Source organism: Oncorhynchus masou, chromosome 19 (genome assembly GCF_036934945.1).
Source record: "Oncorhynchus masou masou isolate Uvic2021 chromosome 19, UVic_Omas_1.1, whole genome shotgun sequence".
NCBI classification, from domain to species: domain Eukaryota; kingdom Metazoa; phylum Chordata; class Actinopteri; order Salmoniformes; family Salmonidae; genus Oncorhynchus; species Oncorhynchus masou.
In genome coordinates, this window is record NC_088230.1 from 26,776,183 (window position 1) to 26,792,248 (window position 16,066).

At 41.2% G+C, this 16,066-nt stretch overlaps 1 protein-coding gene and 1 pseudogene across 1 annotated transcript; one reads left to right on the forward strand and one right to left on the reverse strand.

Annotated features, from left to right (window-relative positions):
* Positions 1 to 5,110, forward strand: part of LOC135506083 (sorting nexin-14-like) — a 21,010-nt pseudogene extending 15,900 nt beyond the window's left edge.
* Positions 4,585 to 15,487, reverse strand: LOC135506084 (5'-nucleotidase-like). The gene is made up of 9 exons (XM_064925488.1): positions 15,071 to 15,487; positions 13,784 to 14,006; positions 13,321 to 13,509; positions 12,056 to 12,253; positions 10,332 to 10,486; positions 10,129 to 10,237; positions 9,792 to 9,941; positions 7,644 to 7,844; positions 4,585 to 7,304 (listed from the first exon to the last, which is right to left on the reverse strand). The coding sequence occupies exons 1-9, from the start codon at positions 15,398 to 15,400 to the stop codon at positions 7,138 to 7,140; spliced, it is 1,722 nt and encodes a 573-aa protein (XP_064781560.1). The 5' UTR covers positions 15,401 to 15,487; the 3' UTR covers positions 4,585 to 7,137.
* Between the last annotated feature and the right edge of the window lie 579 nt (positions 15,488 to 16,066).

Below are 16,066 nucleotides of genomic sequence, written 5' to 3' on the forward strand. Positions count from 1 at the left end.
TAATCCAGAGTTTTAGCACTGTGATAGCACAGTGATGGCCACCACAGTGTTTGTCATGATAGAAAGTTTTTAGGATGGTTTGCTTATCCTGACTGTCAGACACACACCTGTTGCCCAGTCATGATTCTTTTCATTGTGTTTGGTGTTGTGTTTGATGGACAGGTCGAGTCGTGTTCCACATGCCAGACTGGTTGCATCACATCCTGTCAGGGGGGCGGATCTTGCTCAAGAACACATTTGAGGCCTACATGGATAGCTACATTCAACACAAACTAGAGATGATCCTGCAGGAGCACCGTGTGGTGTCTCTCGTCACCATGCTCAGAGGTACTGTGTGTGTGTGTTTGTGCGTGCGGTCGCTTGTGTATGTCCCTTCAGTAACGCATCCTGTTTTGTTGACATTCTCCCCCAATCCCTCCTATTTCCTTCCTAAGGCTCAACCAAAGTTTAAGAGTAGCATACAAAATCACTGTAGGTGTGCTGTTTCACTTCAATGCTCATCCAAATCCAATCACCATGATATTGTTTGTTATCCCATGTCCATTGAGGTCTGGGATTGCCCTGCCTTACTTAATCCAGCTCTCCTAAACTCATAATGACATTTTCTGCCAAATTTCAGATGCTGTGTTCTGCGAGAACAGTGAGGAACGCACCACAGGAGACAAGCAGAGAAGAGCCAAGAAGGCATTTGGAGAGATGATGAATTATCTGCCAGGTTAGACCCAGGCTTTGGCTGACTATTAATATTATCTCTACTCAGTAGTTTTCTTTTGCCATATTCACCTGCTCTGAGTGGGAAAAATTTGTTTTGAGCGATCATCCAACACGGAATTGCAAGTCGGAAACTCTGGGATCATCCTAGAGGTTCCTCCTATCCCAGATATTTTCCATTGTAGAAACATTCCAGTTTCACCAATCAGTCCCATTAATGGCAAAGGCAGATAACATTGGCCTCAGTTCAACTGTACAGTATTGCTGTGTCTGTCTTTTCACCTTGTAGACTTTATGGAAAAGTGCATTGGACAGGAGGCCAAGTACGAGGGCATCCGACTTCTCTTTGACGGCTTCCAGCAGCCACTTCTCAACAAGCAGGTAAAGCTAAATGGCAAACATGAAGACGAGTAACAGCTTCTCTGCAGCCAAGGTCTCATGGCGATATTAACTGTTTTCTCTCCTCTTGTTCCTGTCTCTTGGCTCCCCTAAGATGACGTACGTTCTGATGGATATTGCTGTCGAGGAACTGTTTCCAGAACTCAGCAAGGTAAACTTCTGAGAATCAGCTATACAGAGCCCTGCAAAAGTATTCATCCCCCTTGGCGTTATTCCTATTTTGTTGCATTACAACCTGTAATTTAAATAGATTTTTATTTGGATTTCATGTAATGGACAGACACAACATAGTCCAAATTGGTGAAGTGAAAAAAAGTACTTATTTAAAAAAAAAAAAATGTGAAAGTGGTGTGTGTGTATGTATTCACCCCCTTTGCTATGAAGCCCCTAAATAAAACCTGGTGCAACCAATTACCTTCAGAAGTCACATGGTTAGTTAAAGTCCACCTGTGTGCAATCTGTGTCACATGATCTCAGTATACATACACCTGTTCTGAAAGGGCCCAGAGTCTGCAACACCACCAAGCAAGCAGCACTATGACGACCAAGGAGCTCTCCAAACAGGTCAGGGACAAAGTTGTGGAGAAGTACAGATCAGGGTTGGGTTATAAAAAAACATCAGAAACGTTGAACATTCCACGGAGCACAATTAAATCCATTATTTTAAAAAATGGAAATAATATGGCACAACAAACCTTCCAAGAGAGGGCCGCCCACCAAAACTCACAGACCAGGCAAGGAGGGCATCAATCAGAGAGTCAACAAAGAGACCAAAGATAACCCTGACGGAGCTGCAAAGCTCCACAGCGGAGATTGGAGTATTTGTTGGAGTATAGGACCGCCTTAAGCCGTACACTCCACAGAGCTGGGCTTTACGGAAGAATGGCCAGAAAAAGCCATTGCTTAAAGAAATAAATTGGTGTTCGCCAAAGGAATGTGGGAGACTCCCCCAAACATTGAAGAAGGTACTCTGATCAGATGAGACTAAAATATAGGTTTTTGGCCATCAAGGAAAACGCTATGTCTGGTGCAAACCCAACACCTCTCATCACCCGAGAACACCATCCCTACAGTGAAGCATGGTGGTGGCAGCATCATGCTGCGGGGGTGTTTTTCATTGGCAGGAACTGGGAAACTGGTCAGAATTGAAAGAATGATGGATGGCGCTAAATACAGGGAAATTCTTGAGGGAAACCTGTTTGTCTTTCAGAGATTTGAGACTGGCACGGAGGTTCACTTGGGATGGAGGACAATGACCCTAAGCATACTGCCAAAGTAACACTCGAGTGGTTTAAGGGGAAACAGTTAAATGTCTTGGAATGGCCTAGTCAAAGCCCAGACCTTAATCCAATTGAGAATCTGAAGTATGACTTAAAGATTGCTGTACACCAGCAGAACCCATCCAACTTGAAGAATGGGCAAAAATCCCAGTGGCTTGATGTTCCAAGCTTATAGAAACATACCCCAAGAGACTTGCAGTTGTAATTGCTGCATAAGGTGGCTCTACAAAGTATTGATTTTGGGGGAGGGGGTGAAAAGTTATGCAAGCTCAAGTTTTCAGTTTTTTGTCTTTCTTGTTTGTTTCACAAAAAAACATTTTGCATCTTCAAAGTGGTAGGCATGTTGTGTAAATCAAATGATACAAATTCATTTTAATTCAAGGTTGTAAGGCAACAAAATATGAAAAATGCCAAGGGGGGTGAATACTTTTGCAAGCCACTGTATGCAGGGCAACCATTCGTAATATGTTTGTCATAATATGTATGCCTACTTACTACAATGCAATTATTGTGCTGTATATGTTAACCTTAGCTGTGTTCTTAAAAGTAAACTGGCCAGATTCTGTTTCTTAATGATGTTACTGTGTATTTGCTTGTATTACACAAATAAATGTAAAGTTACCAAACACAGCTTTAGATAGTGTCTTGCAAAAGTATTCAGGCCCCTTGGATTTCTTCACATTTTATTGCGTTACAAAGTGTGATTAAAACGGATTAAATTATATATTTTTTCAACAATCTACACAATACTCTGTCAGTGTCTGAAAAATACAACCTTTTTTTTTTATTAATAAAAATGTAATAAATAAAATATAGTAATTTCATAAGTATTCAGCCCCATGAGTCCATACATGTTAGAAACTCTTCAGGAGCTGTAAGTCTTCTTGGGTAAGTGTCCAAGAGCGTTGCACACCACGATTGTTCAATATTTGCCTATTTTATTTTTCCTTGTAAATATTCTTCATACTCTGCCAAGATGTTGGGGATCATGGCTCGACAGCAATTCAAGTGTTGCCATAGTGTTTCAAGCAGATTGACGTAAAACTGTAACTTCACAATTCACCGTCTTCTTGGTAATCAACTCCAGTGTAGATTTGGCTTTGTGTTGTATGTTATTGTCCTGCTGAAAGGTGAATTCATCTCCCAGTGTCTGGTGTAAAGCAGACTGCAGCAGGTTTTCCTTTAGGATTTAGCCTGTGCTTCTTTTTTATCCTGATACGCATGCTATGCCGCAGCCACCACCATGCAGCACAATAAGAAGGCAATTACTCGGTGATGTGTTGTATAGGGTTTTGCATTTATGCCAAAAAGTGTATTCTTTGCCATGTTTTTTTTGCAGTATTACTGTAGTGCCTTGTTGCATACAAGATGCATGTTTTTTTTTTTGTATATTTGTGTTCTTTTCACTCTGTCATTTAGGTCATTATTGTGGAGTCACTACAATGATCCATCCTCAGTTTCTCCCATCACAGCCAATGAACTCCATTTCTGTTTTAAAATCACTAATGGTAACATCCCTGAGCAGTTTCCTTCCTATCCTGCAGCTCAGTTCAGAAGGATGACTGCATCTTTGATGTGGCTTGCTCATTTAATACAGCATAACTAGAGCAGGGACGGGCAACCCTGGTCCTGGAGGGCCACAGGCACTTTATGTGTTTGATTTAACCAACCTGGAAGACCAGGTGTTTTGAATTTAGGTAATCACTGAACTGATCAATTAGCTCAGTTGGTCAAGTGTGGTGCATAGTTGGAACAAAATGCTGCAGTATGTGCGGCACTCCAGGAACAGGGTTGCCGACCCCTGAACTAGTCCATGCTGTGTCTGGGTGGTTTATTAATATACTGTATTCACAGCATAATTATTAACTACTAGACCATGCTTAAAGAGATATTCAATGTCAGATGTTTTATTGTCATCTTCCAATCACGGCCCTTTTTATGAGGCTTTCAAAAAAGTTCCCTGGTCTTTGTAGTTGAATCTGTGCTTGAAATTCAATACTTGACTGAGGGCCCTTACACATGTTGTATGTATGTATGAAGGACAAAGGAAGGGTTAGTCATTTAAAAATCATGTCAACTCCTATAATTTCACAGAGTCGATGTAACTTTTTATTTTATTTGTTAAGCCACATTGTACTCCTGAACAAATATAGGATTGCCTAAACAAAGGGTCTGAATACTTATGCAACAACTGTTAGTTATATATATATTTTTATTAATAAAAAATCACATTTTCCTTACATTTTGACAGAGTATTTTGTGTATATTGTTGACAAAATTAATATAATTATATGTTTTAATCCCACTTTGTAACACAATGAAATCCAAGGGGTCTGAATACTTTAGCAAGGCACCGCATATTGTATTTAACTTAAGCATCTCTCTGCCATAGGGCCCCTGAAAGTAAACACTCACTTTGTTTCAACTAGGGGGTAATCAACCGGATGTCTTTTCCAAACTATTTAGACATTTATAAATTAAGTGAAAGTAGAACGGTAACAGGATGTAGGTTGTGTACCTCCCTGCTGATACTGTATGTTGTCTCTTCAGAAGGGACAAGGAGAGCCGTTGGCAGACAGTAACCAGTGAATTTAGAAAACAGCTTGCTTCCTTTTCCTGGAGCCAAAGTGCAATACAGCAAATTCCAATGTCTCTGTGAGGATATATCAACATTCCAATGTATAATAATGCATTAATAAAAAATATATTTATAGATTTTACTGGGTGGTCAAATATTTTACTTATTGAATATAATAATGCCTTGCTGCCTGCAAACTGGTCCATCTTTAGTTAGATGTGTCAATTTTAGATGTCTTCCCTTCTCCAAGTGAGATGACAGATTCAATTGGTCTTTAAACAGTCTCTGTGTTTTGTATGGTAACTGTAGGTTCATTTGTGTCATTTTACAGCTGAGAAGCAGGTTGGAGCAATAAGCTGAGCACTAAGACCTGTTTTGTTTCTCATATTCAATTTGTTTGTCAGCTTATGTTTTCTAAAATGAGGTTGTGTCCTGCATATGACCTAATGTGATTTCCATCTCCCTTCCCTCCTTGGAGTCTCATTTCTGCCCTGATAATGTTTTAGTCCACTGTGAAAAGGAGATACTTTCCATGCAGTGTTCCGTGGATGTGGTAATTGGCAACACCATGTACATTCCCACTGGTCAGAGCCAGCTGGGTCAGAGCCATCAGTGGAGACTAATAGCTGGCCCCTGTGAATAATAAAGCTTGTGTTTCTGTGAGCAATCCAGAGACAGAATGGTCCTTGTCCTCAGAATACTACTCTACCCTGTGGCCCTGACAGAGATCTGATGAATAGTGAGAGCAGCAAAGCTCAATGTTACACCACTCACAAGTTAAAGAGTAACTGTGAGGGATGTTATGTAATTCTTTCCTTTGAGAAATACTACGTTCAATGGAATTATGCCTGGGCGGCATTTCATAGTTTGTGTTTTTCTTTGTTTTTAACAAGTTTAAGATAAGCTCTTTTTTTTTTTTTTTGGTCATGACAATTTATTGGTATTTTTACTGTTGAATTGTTACAGTTGGTGACCAGTTTTTATATGCAGAAATAGCTGCTAGATGTTCAAAAAACAGTAAGGAGAACATTTTGTTCATTTACCTGTATAACCTTCAGGCTTTAGGTACATATCAAAAATATATTGTACTATTACCAACCTTGTTGCAATATCACAACACCAAATCTAAAATGTTAGGTCACAATTTATTATAGGCTATTTAGAAATTACAGCTCAGAGATAAACATTCCCTCTTTGGTGTACAAAACATTAAGAACACCTGTTCTTTCCATGATCAGGTGAAAGCTAGGATCCCTTATTGATGTCACTTGTTAAATCCACTCCAATCAGTGAATGATCAAGACAAAATATTTCAGTGCCTTTGAATGGGGTATGGTAATAGGGTGCTGGGTGCACCAGTTTGTGTCAAGAACTGCCACACTGCTGGGTTTTTCACTCTCAACAGTTTCCTGTGTGAATCAGGAATACCAAGGGTATCAGTTTCCTGCTACCTCGTTACTTTGAGTGGGTATGTCCTGTAAATAGAGTTCTCTAAATGTTTACAAAAGGTTGATCACTACTTGTTTATCCCACCTTGAGAGATTATATTTCATGTCTAAAAGAGCTTCAAAATATTGACAACTTTTTTGGAGCTCTGTGTTTGGACACCCTATCTCATAAACAAAGTCTATTCTATCCGTATAATGGACATTCGGTGTTACAGCGTGATTGACATTTAAAGGCAATGTCCCCCGTTAGCGGAGACTGCATATGTCGGCTCAATCGGAAATGACCCAAAACTGTAACGCTTCAGTCCTAATGCTGGTTAAGCAGGCTCTGCCAGGGGCACACACTTAAACAAGCACCGGTCATCTGTTTCCATCTGTTAGAGTACATAAGCAAATGTATGTTTATGCTCAAACTGGATCGCAGACCAAGAGCTTGACAGCAGCGACTTTACACGAGACTTACCAGTGCATCATTTCTAGTTTTAGCCATAGGATAATACATTTACAGTATTTTCCCTGAAGTTTCAATAGCGAATTTCATATCAAACTGCAGTATTTAGAAAGAAAAATCTGAGAGCATTGGTGAAATATCCATTCACCATATCCCTGTTCAATTTGTACTCAATAGACTAACTAGAGTTGAGCTCTTCCCTTGAAGGCTGTTGGTGAGAAGAACATATCCAATGGTGAGCTTTGCATCATGATTGCAGCCAGGGATCTCTCATAGTCTCCCAAACAGAGCCATCACTAGCCCCAGCATGATTAACAGAGCCATGTGACCAGGCCCCCCTGAAGCTGAGTTGGAAATCTTGATACGTCCCTCTATAGCCGGGTGCACCTTCTTCCTCTCAGCAATGTAGCTGGCCACCACCGATATGTCCATGTCACCTGAAAGAGAAACAGACACAGATTGTTTGTGACGTCAAGAACCTTTTAATTTTCAACCCTCATGCAACAGTTCACCAACATTGCTTGGTCTGTAATGGTTGTACAACAGAAAATTACCAAAGGGTTCCTGTTCATAAGGAAGTTGTGAGTCTGCAGAGAGGAGCTCACCCATAGCGATAGATTGTCTGTGTTGCAAATGGTACTCTTTCCTTCCTGTGCCCTATGTAGTTCACTACCTTTGATCGGGACCCTGGTCAAAAGTAGTGCACTATACAGGGAATAGGGTACCATTTAGGACATAACCATTGTGTTGTAATCTGTTCAGTTCTGTGAGCTCACCGCTGTCATGTTTCAAGTTCTCTTCTTTAATCATGGAGAATCCGTCTCCTCCTTCCACCATGTATGAGGGCAGGACCACCTTGTATAGCCTTCTGTCGTCCAGAGGCTCATAGACCGGCACCCGGCAGTCCGTACAGAGCACACTAATACTCCTAGCGCGCTCCCCAGGGGGCCTCGACATATCATACTCTACATGAAATCCTATTGAGATTGTACAAGAGTGAAATAAAATCAGTCCAAAACACAGCGAGAGACCAAACACCTGTCCTCATTCCTAGGTTCCTCAATCTGTTGCTGGACCTAACTTATATGTAACCAATATGTAACAAAAACTAAATTCAATAAAGGTGCACAGGCTCTTGGGGATAGACAACTATTAGAGACACACTGAGTGTTCCACTTCAATCAGTGTAGATGAAGGGGAGGAGACAAGTTAAAGAAGGAATTTTAGGGCTTGAGACAATTGAGACATGGATTGTGTATATGTGCCATTCAGAGGGTGAATGATCAAGACAGACTTAAGTGCCTTTGAATGGGGTATGGTAGTAAGTGCCAGGCACACCGGTTTGTGTCAAGAACTGCAACGCTGCTGTTTTTTTAATGTTCAACAGTTTCCTGTGTGTATCAAGAATGATCTGTGGGGGAGTCTTGGATCATTGAGGGGTAACTCTCACAGGGAACTGTGGGGGGGGGGGGGGGGATCTTGGATGGTTCAGGTCTCCGATTCGACAAAGTGGGGGATCTGTCGATTTGCCTATGGGCGGGGCACTTGACCCTGGTTGCTCCTGTGGATTGCTCTGGATGGGAGCGTCTGCTAGATGACTGAATGTAATGTAAATGTTGAGCTGCTTCACTGCGGGTAGATTGTATGTTTTTAAAAAAATCATTAAGACAAAAAAAAAAAGATGGGTCCACCACCCAAAGGACATCCAGCCAACTTGACACAACTGTGGGAAGCATTGAGTTGAGTTTATTTTTACAGGGACAGTGCACATTAATCAACATTTCAGTAAAAGTGACGGTTTTAGCCGGCAAATTTTCAACCGCAGTCCCTGGGCAGGTTATTAAAAACAATTACAATAACAATACAGACAATCATTGAGCACACGCAGAGCAACATAGGACAAGCAAAATGTAGACAGAGCAAAATAGCACAAAAAGCAACAAGACAAAATCCATAAAAGCAACAAAGTGTTTCCATACCTCATAAGCTACAGACAACATGGAAAGCGGCAATACACAACTAGGGATAATGTTCACAAATCTGATTGACCTTTAGCCATGTCTTCATGTTTTTTGTGAAAGTGTGATAGGTGGTGCTGTTATGTGTGTCTGATGGCAGTGTATTCCAGACATGGGAAGCTCTCACAGAGAAAGCAGATTGACTAAAGGTGTTTTTCCTTAAGGGAACTATACAGTCACCTCTCATGGCAGACCTTGTGGATCTGCTGCCATATGTTTGGGTTTTCTGTTTAACAAAAGTACTGAGTGGAGGGGGAGCCAGGCCATTTCCGATCTTAAATACAAGACATGCATCGGTGTATTGCACAAGATTTTTCCAACTCAGGAGCTCATGCTTTCTGAGGATGTAACAGTGATGATGGCTCTTGGGCTTCCTATCAAGCACTTTGAGAGCCTGTTTGTAGACAGACTGAGTAGGTCTTAATGTTGTACAGCAAGCTTGGGCCCAACTAGTCAAGCAGTATGTTGAGTGGGGGAGTATCATAGATTTGAAGTACAGTTTTGCTACCTTTGTAGTAAAATAAATTAGTATAAATCATAAATTAGCTAGGTTGAATTTGGTTATTTGAATTACCTTTTTCACCTGCTTTTTAAAAGAGAGGTTGGAATCAAGTATGATGCCATGGTACTTAAAATCAGATACCACCTGGAGCTTATGCCCTGACACATAGACATCTGGCTCAGTAGCATCAGTTGTTGGAGTCAACATTGGCCAGCATCCCTGTGGAATGCTTTCGACCCTTTGTAGTCTATTCCCAGACAAATGATCCTGTTCTGAGGGCAAAGGGGGGTGCAACTCAATATTAGGAAGATGTTCCTAATGTTTTGTACACTCAGCGTAACTGCCCCTGCATGATGTCATATTGTGACCCTCTGTACCAATTCAAATAAACCAGTGTCTGATACCTGATACTTGAAGGAATTCCCCTGTGTTCCCCCCATATCTCCTGACGGAGTGCTCAAAAGTCTTCCTCAGAGTAGATCCCTTCAGCTGAACCAGATCATAGGTGCCTCCAAACGGCAACACAGCAATGAGGTCCTCCATCGTGATGGAACCTAACAAAAGACATTTCATTCAGTTTCCTCAGCATTTGCTGGAGTTTATTCTCTCTCTTAAACACACAGGGCCGGTTTCCTGGACACAGATTAAGACTAGTCCTGGAGAAATTGAAAATGTTTTTTTTTTAGTCCAAGATTATGCTTAATCTGTGTCCAGGAAACGGGCTCATAAAGGCACACACACCGTTTCGACTCCGCTCATCTATGGATGACCGTATCGATCCCCCTTGGAGGATGCAGGAGCTAACATGGTTCCATTGAAGCTCATCTGCATATTTAATGTTGTGGTGTACCTACAGCGAAAAAAAACAGAGCGGATTTCAGTAGGTTACAGACTGGCCCAAAGGTACCTCCTTTGGTTAGCTTTTCTGAATACTACTAACTTACCATAGCGTCACAGATTAGGTTTCCCAGGTTGCACTCTCGGAACCTGCACTCTTCAAACGTTCCATTGAGATACACCAGGGTCTCCCCCACATACTGGGAGGAGTAATTTGCCAGGGCCTTTTTCCACTCGTTGACTTCAGCCAGAATACTGGGGTCTGACAAGACGGAATCATATACACTTACTATATACTCCATACAATATAAGAATTCTAATGCGTGTGTAGATTATAATAATCCTGATAGTGGTAATAACAGTGTTGACGTTTTCATGGTGAACTCATGCTATTAAGATTGTATTAAGATACAGTGGACAGAGAGACATACAACTGATATATTACAGTATAAATAAAATATCACCATGCACTACAAGTATACAACTACTGTATATCACCATGCACTACAAGTATACAACTACTGTATATCACCATGCACTACAAGTATACAACTACTGTATATCACCATGCACTACAAGTATACAACTACTGTATATCACAATGCACTACAAGTATACAACTACTGTATATCACAATGCACTGCAAGTATACAACTACTGTATATCACCATGCACTACAAGTATACAACTACTGTATATCACAATGCACTACAAGTATACAACTACTGTATATCACCATGCACTACAAGTATACAACTACTGTATATCACAATGCACTACAAGTATACAACTACTGTATATCACAATGCACTGCAAGTATACAACTACTGTATATCACCATGCACTACAAGTATACAACTACTGTATATCACCATGCACTACAAGTATACAACTACTGTATATCACCATGCACTACAAGTATACAACTACTGTATATCACAATGCACTACAAGTATACAACTACTGTATATCACCATGCACTACAAGTATACAACTACTGTATATCACAATGCACTACAAGTATACAACTACTGTATATCACAATGCACTGCAAGTATACAACTACTGTATATCACCATGCACTACAAGTATACAACTACTGTATATCACCATGCACTACAAGTATACTAATACTGTATTTCACCATGCACTACAAGTATACAACTACTGTATATCACCATGCACTACAAGTATACAACTACTCTATTTCACATTGCACTGCAAGTATACAACTACTGTATATCACCATGCACTACAAGTATACTAATACTGTATTTCACCATGCACTGCAAGTATACAACTACTGCATATCACCATGCACTACAAGTATACAACTACTGTATATCACCATGTACTGCAAGTATACAACTACTGTATTTCACCATGCACTCACTGGCTGATGCAATCGGAAGTCCATTTCACTGTTTACGTCCCAAATGGCATCCTATGCCCTATATAGTGCACTACTTTTGACCAGAACTCCGTCCTTGACAGGACTAGAGGTAGAATTGATGTGCTTTGATTGGACATGAAACAGGCTACGTTGTTATGGAGTTTCTATGGTGCGGAGGTTAGAGGGAAACCTCTGGCGCTTTCAATTACATTTCTAGTCTGTTGTTGTTGCTTTCATGTTCAGTTCTAGAAAAAATCCACTCTAGGCTCCATAATTCCTTACAAAAACATATAACAGTTTTACCAGATGCAAGTGTTCTGAAGAAAGGTTGCCTATGGGTCCTGGTCAAAAGTAGTGCGCTATATAGGAAATAGGGTGCCATTTGGGATCCACTTACTGTCAACTTCCCCTCATTTTACTCAGCAGTACTGTACTCACCCTCTGGTACAGAGCTGTCCAGAAGGATGGGGTTGCCTGTGGACTGGAGCACGTTGCCAGCTTCGTCAAACGTCACCTTGAGGTAACCCAGATATTTCCCAAAGGCAAAGGCCTGCACCACAGGGACGTCACGCCCACCCTCTGACCTTACTATGACCGGGTAGGGACCTGCCGGGACCTCAGAGGAAGGCTGTTTTCCTAGAAACAGTGAATGTAAACCATTGAATTGATTAACATTGTTAATATCAGTCATCAGTTGCATTGTAGTCATGCGTACGAAAACAGCGTTGCAATTTATACAACGCCTAAATGACCGTGGGGTGAATAAAGATTCAATGCAGTCTTTATTGCATTGCTAATTTCTGTGCTTTCCCACCACATAAGTGAACTGTATAGGCCTCCGTTCAAAGGGAAACCTTATAGCAATCACTTAATCACTCTCTTAATCCCTCCCTTAGTCACTTAGTCCTCTCTGGCTCAACTTAACCCACTCTCCCCTACAGTTTATTGAATGTGCAGGTGTGGGAACCAGACAGTTTAATGGCCCTAACAAAACATTCCAACATTAATCATGGCTGCTGCTGTGGAAAAAGCAGTTATCAGCACAGCTCAAGTTAACAAAGACTAAGGCTATGATTGGCATCACTGGAGAACAGGTAAAGGCAGGTGGCAGATACTCATCGTTTCAGCTTTTTGAAATTGCACTAAGGATGAGATGGTCACAGTCATGGGTCAAGAGCTGCTGAGGCATAAAGTACAAACATCTACTGCATGTGTAGCAGAAACAGCATGGTTAGTGTTTTGGCTGAGCTACTAGTGGACCTACTTCCTTGACAGGACTGGAAGAAGAATTTATGTCCTTTTGATTGGACATAAAACATGCTACGTTGTTTTGGACTTTCTATGGTGCTGAGGTTAGAAGGAAACCTCTGGCACGTTCATTTACATTTCCAGTCTGTTGTTGTTACTTGATTTCACTCCTGGATCACTTCTCTTCTTGAACTGCACTGTTGGTTAAGGGCTTGTAAGTAAGCATTTCACGTTAAAGTCTACACTTGTTGTATTCGGCGCATGTGACAAGTAAAGTTTGATTTGATTTGAAAACTGAAGACAGCCAGGGACACATGTTCAGTTCTGGAATAAATCAACTGTAGGCTCCTTACAAAAACGATGACAGTTTACCAGATGGTGTTCTGAAGAATTACAGTGGCTAGCTACTATGATTGTAAATAAGAAAAGTAGCCTATAGCAAACATTATGCATACCTGTGTACAGAAAGGTGTTACTATGTCCTCCGATGACCACATCCACACCCTTTACCCTTCTGGCTATTTCTTTGTCTGTAACGAAGCCAGAGTGACCAAGGGCGATAATCTTGTTGACCCCCAAAGTGATTAGTTTGTCAACCTGGAGCTGGAGAGCATCAATCTCATCCTCAAACACTAAGTTAGGTCCTGAAACAAAAAATGGTTTTACACCAGGGTCATCCTCAAATGTAGCTACGTATGGAAAGGCATCTCAAAATCAGATTTGCTCCAAGACAAAAATAGGAAGCAAATATGAAGCAACCTGGACAAAGTGATCAATATGGATTATTGTGAGGAGACAATGCCTGAATATGAATAACAATGTATTAAGTGAAGCTCAATAGATGGATTGAGGAAAAAAGAAAGAGATTTTAAGAGAGGAAGACGGATGAAGAGGAGCTAGAACTTCAATCAATTGTACCTGTTTGTGACAGAGCAGGCGTCTCCTTTGATGTGTATCCCACCACGCCCACTTTCTTAGAGTCCACATCAAATACCTTATAAGGGAAATAAAGGCCACTGATGCGAGGTGCTAGTGTGTCGTCTGCTTTGATGTTAGCACTGAGGACTGTACACTTCACCTCCTGGAGAAACGGCTTGATAAGTCCCTCCACTTTATTGTCAAACTCATGATTCCCCAGAGCCTATAAAGATAGTTCAAAACCACAGGAGGCTGCTTACGGGAGGAAGGCTCATAATATTGTCTGAAACGGAGTAAATGGAATGGCGGTGTGTTTGATGTGTTTGATACCATTCCATCTATTCCGCTCCAGCCATTACCACAAGCTCATCCACCCCAATTGAGGTGCCACCAACCTCCTGTGTAATCAAAACAAAGGTTAAAGTCATCCCCAATATTTCACCTGTCAACAAAGTGTGCAACAAATCAGCCGTAATGTTCAGTAGTTATTGTGCTGCCAAGTTCATCTTAGAAAACAAATAAACATATTTTTAGATTAGTATATCTAATCGAATCGAAAGTAATATTTGTCTTCATCTAATGTCTACTAGCCTCTGCCACAGGCTGTCACCTCCCCTGGTTTAGTGGACTATAGGAGTAGAGGCTACATGTCTACTAACAACTGATGGAATTAAAAACATCTCTGTGATTGGACATATCCTGGGGTTGGCTTCCTAAACATAATATGAAGATGCCTGGAATTATTCCCGGGCCAGTGTCACACTGGGAATTGTAGTCCTTTTCAGGACTAGTTTTACCCACTACCTCATTGACACCTTACTCCAGGTTACCTGTCCCTTGTACATCACAGATGTCCCCGTTGTACCTGTATATTTTCTTGTTGATGGGGGGGCTTTCAATTTAGGCTACTGCTATTGAGAGTTGTATCGTAGAATGCACAAGGTAAAATGACAAAATGTGGTAGTATATGGGCAGTTTTGCTATCTCATTCACTGATAGACAGAGAGCTTTTCATAAACTGTCAGAAATGTCAAGTGGATCAACTACCAGCCCATGTTAGCTAGTTAGGCTAACCAGCTATCTAAATCTTGTAGTTATCATTGCCAGATTATGTGCCAAGAGGCCTCGACTGCCAGGGGGCCCCCATTGATTCTGTCACTCAGGTATCATATGTTACTACACCGATACATTACAATATCTATCAGGACCTTCTCAAATAGTAGTTGAATACCCCAACACTAGCCCATATTTATATTAATTCTTACCCAACTAGGACTAACGGCTTACCATTGCATCGTAGCCAAGTTTGTTCATAAAATGTGCAGCCTCTGCTCCCTTATAGACATTAAACCAAACGGTTCCTTGAAATTGATCGCCTGCGTCCAGCAGCATCACATTTTTCTCTCGGTTCCGGATCTCCTTTATTTTCGTAAATCTCCGTGCCACCCCGGCAAAACACGGAGGCTTGGTGCATTTGCCGGAGTCCTTGCTTGTCTCCTCAACCCGTGCGTGGACATCGTTGGTATGAAGCAGCGTGAGTTCCCACTCTTCAGTACAAACATGACTACAGATGCAGAGGTATAATAAAATGATCTTCACCTGCTCACGCACTCCCATTTTATCTGCTCGTTGCCCGCGCAGTGTATTAGAACACTGAAGTTATCCACCCTACTTTCAGTGACTGCACCAGAAGGCGTGGACACTGTTCTTCTCTAATCGTAGCATTTAAGAGAGAGAGAGAGAGAGAGTAATTTGGGCAAAATACTGTGCCTTCCCATGTACACATTCTATAGTTATAATATTGTAGTGTCTTAACTTTTACCACAGAGGTGTATGCAGCATATAAGAAACATTTCTCGCTATCTGAATTGTTCAATTCAATCACCACCCACACACTGAATGATGGCATAGCCGCAGGATGTAGGGGTGCTGAGGGTGCTGAAACACCCCCTGATAGATCACAATTTAACATAAATGTTCTCACCAAATTACTGCACTAGGCCATTATGAGCAGAGAAAAATACTAATTGACAAAAATTCCCCCCACCCCAAACAATCGACAGCACCCCCACCCCAAAACATCTTCCCGCTGCCATGCATTACAGCATAAAGATTAAGCACACTAAGCAGACATTTAGACATGCACCACTCCTCTTTGCAGTCACTCCACTCTCTCCCTCCCCTAACCAGTATATGTTTACAATTGAAGTCAGAAGTTTACAAACACTTAGGTTGGAGTCATTAACTCATTTTCAACCACTCAACAAATGTATTGTTAACAAA

Excerpts from the sequence above, each read along its gene's own strand:
- LOC135506084 (XM_064925488.1), bottom strand. The coding sequence starts at position 15,400 with ATGGGAGTGCGTGAGCAGGTGAAGATCATTTTATTATACCTCTGCATC. Across the intron at positions 12,254-13,320 it reads TAACACCTTTCTGTACACAG|GAAAACAGCCTTCCTCTGAG; the intron begins GTATGCATAATG and ends CACTGTTTCTAG. Across the intron at positions 9,942-10,128 it reads AGATGAGCGGAGTCGAAACG|GTTCCATCACGATGGAGGAC; the intron begins GTGTGTGTGCCT and ends GTCTTTTGTTAG.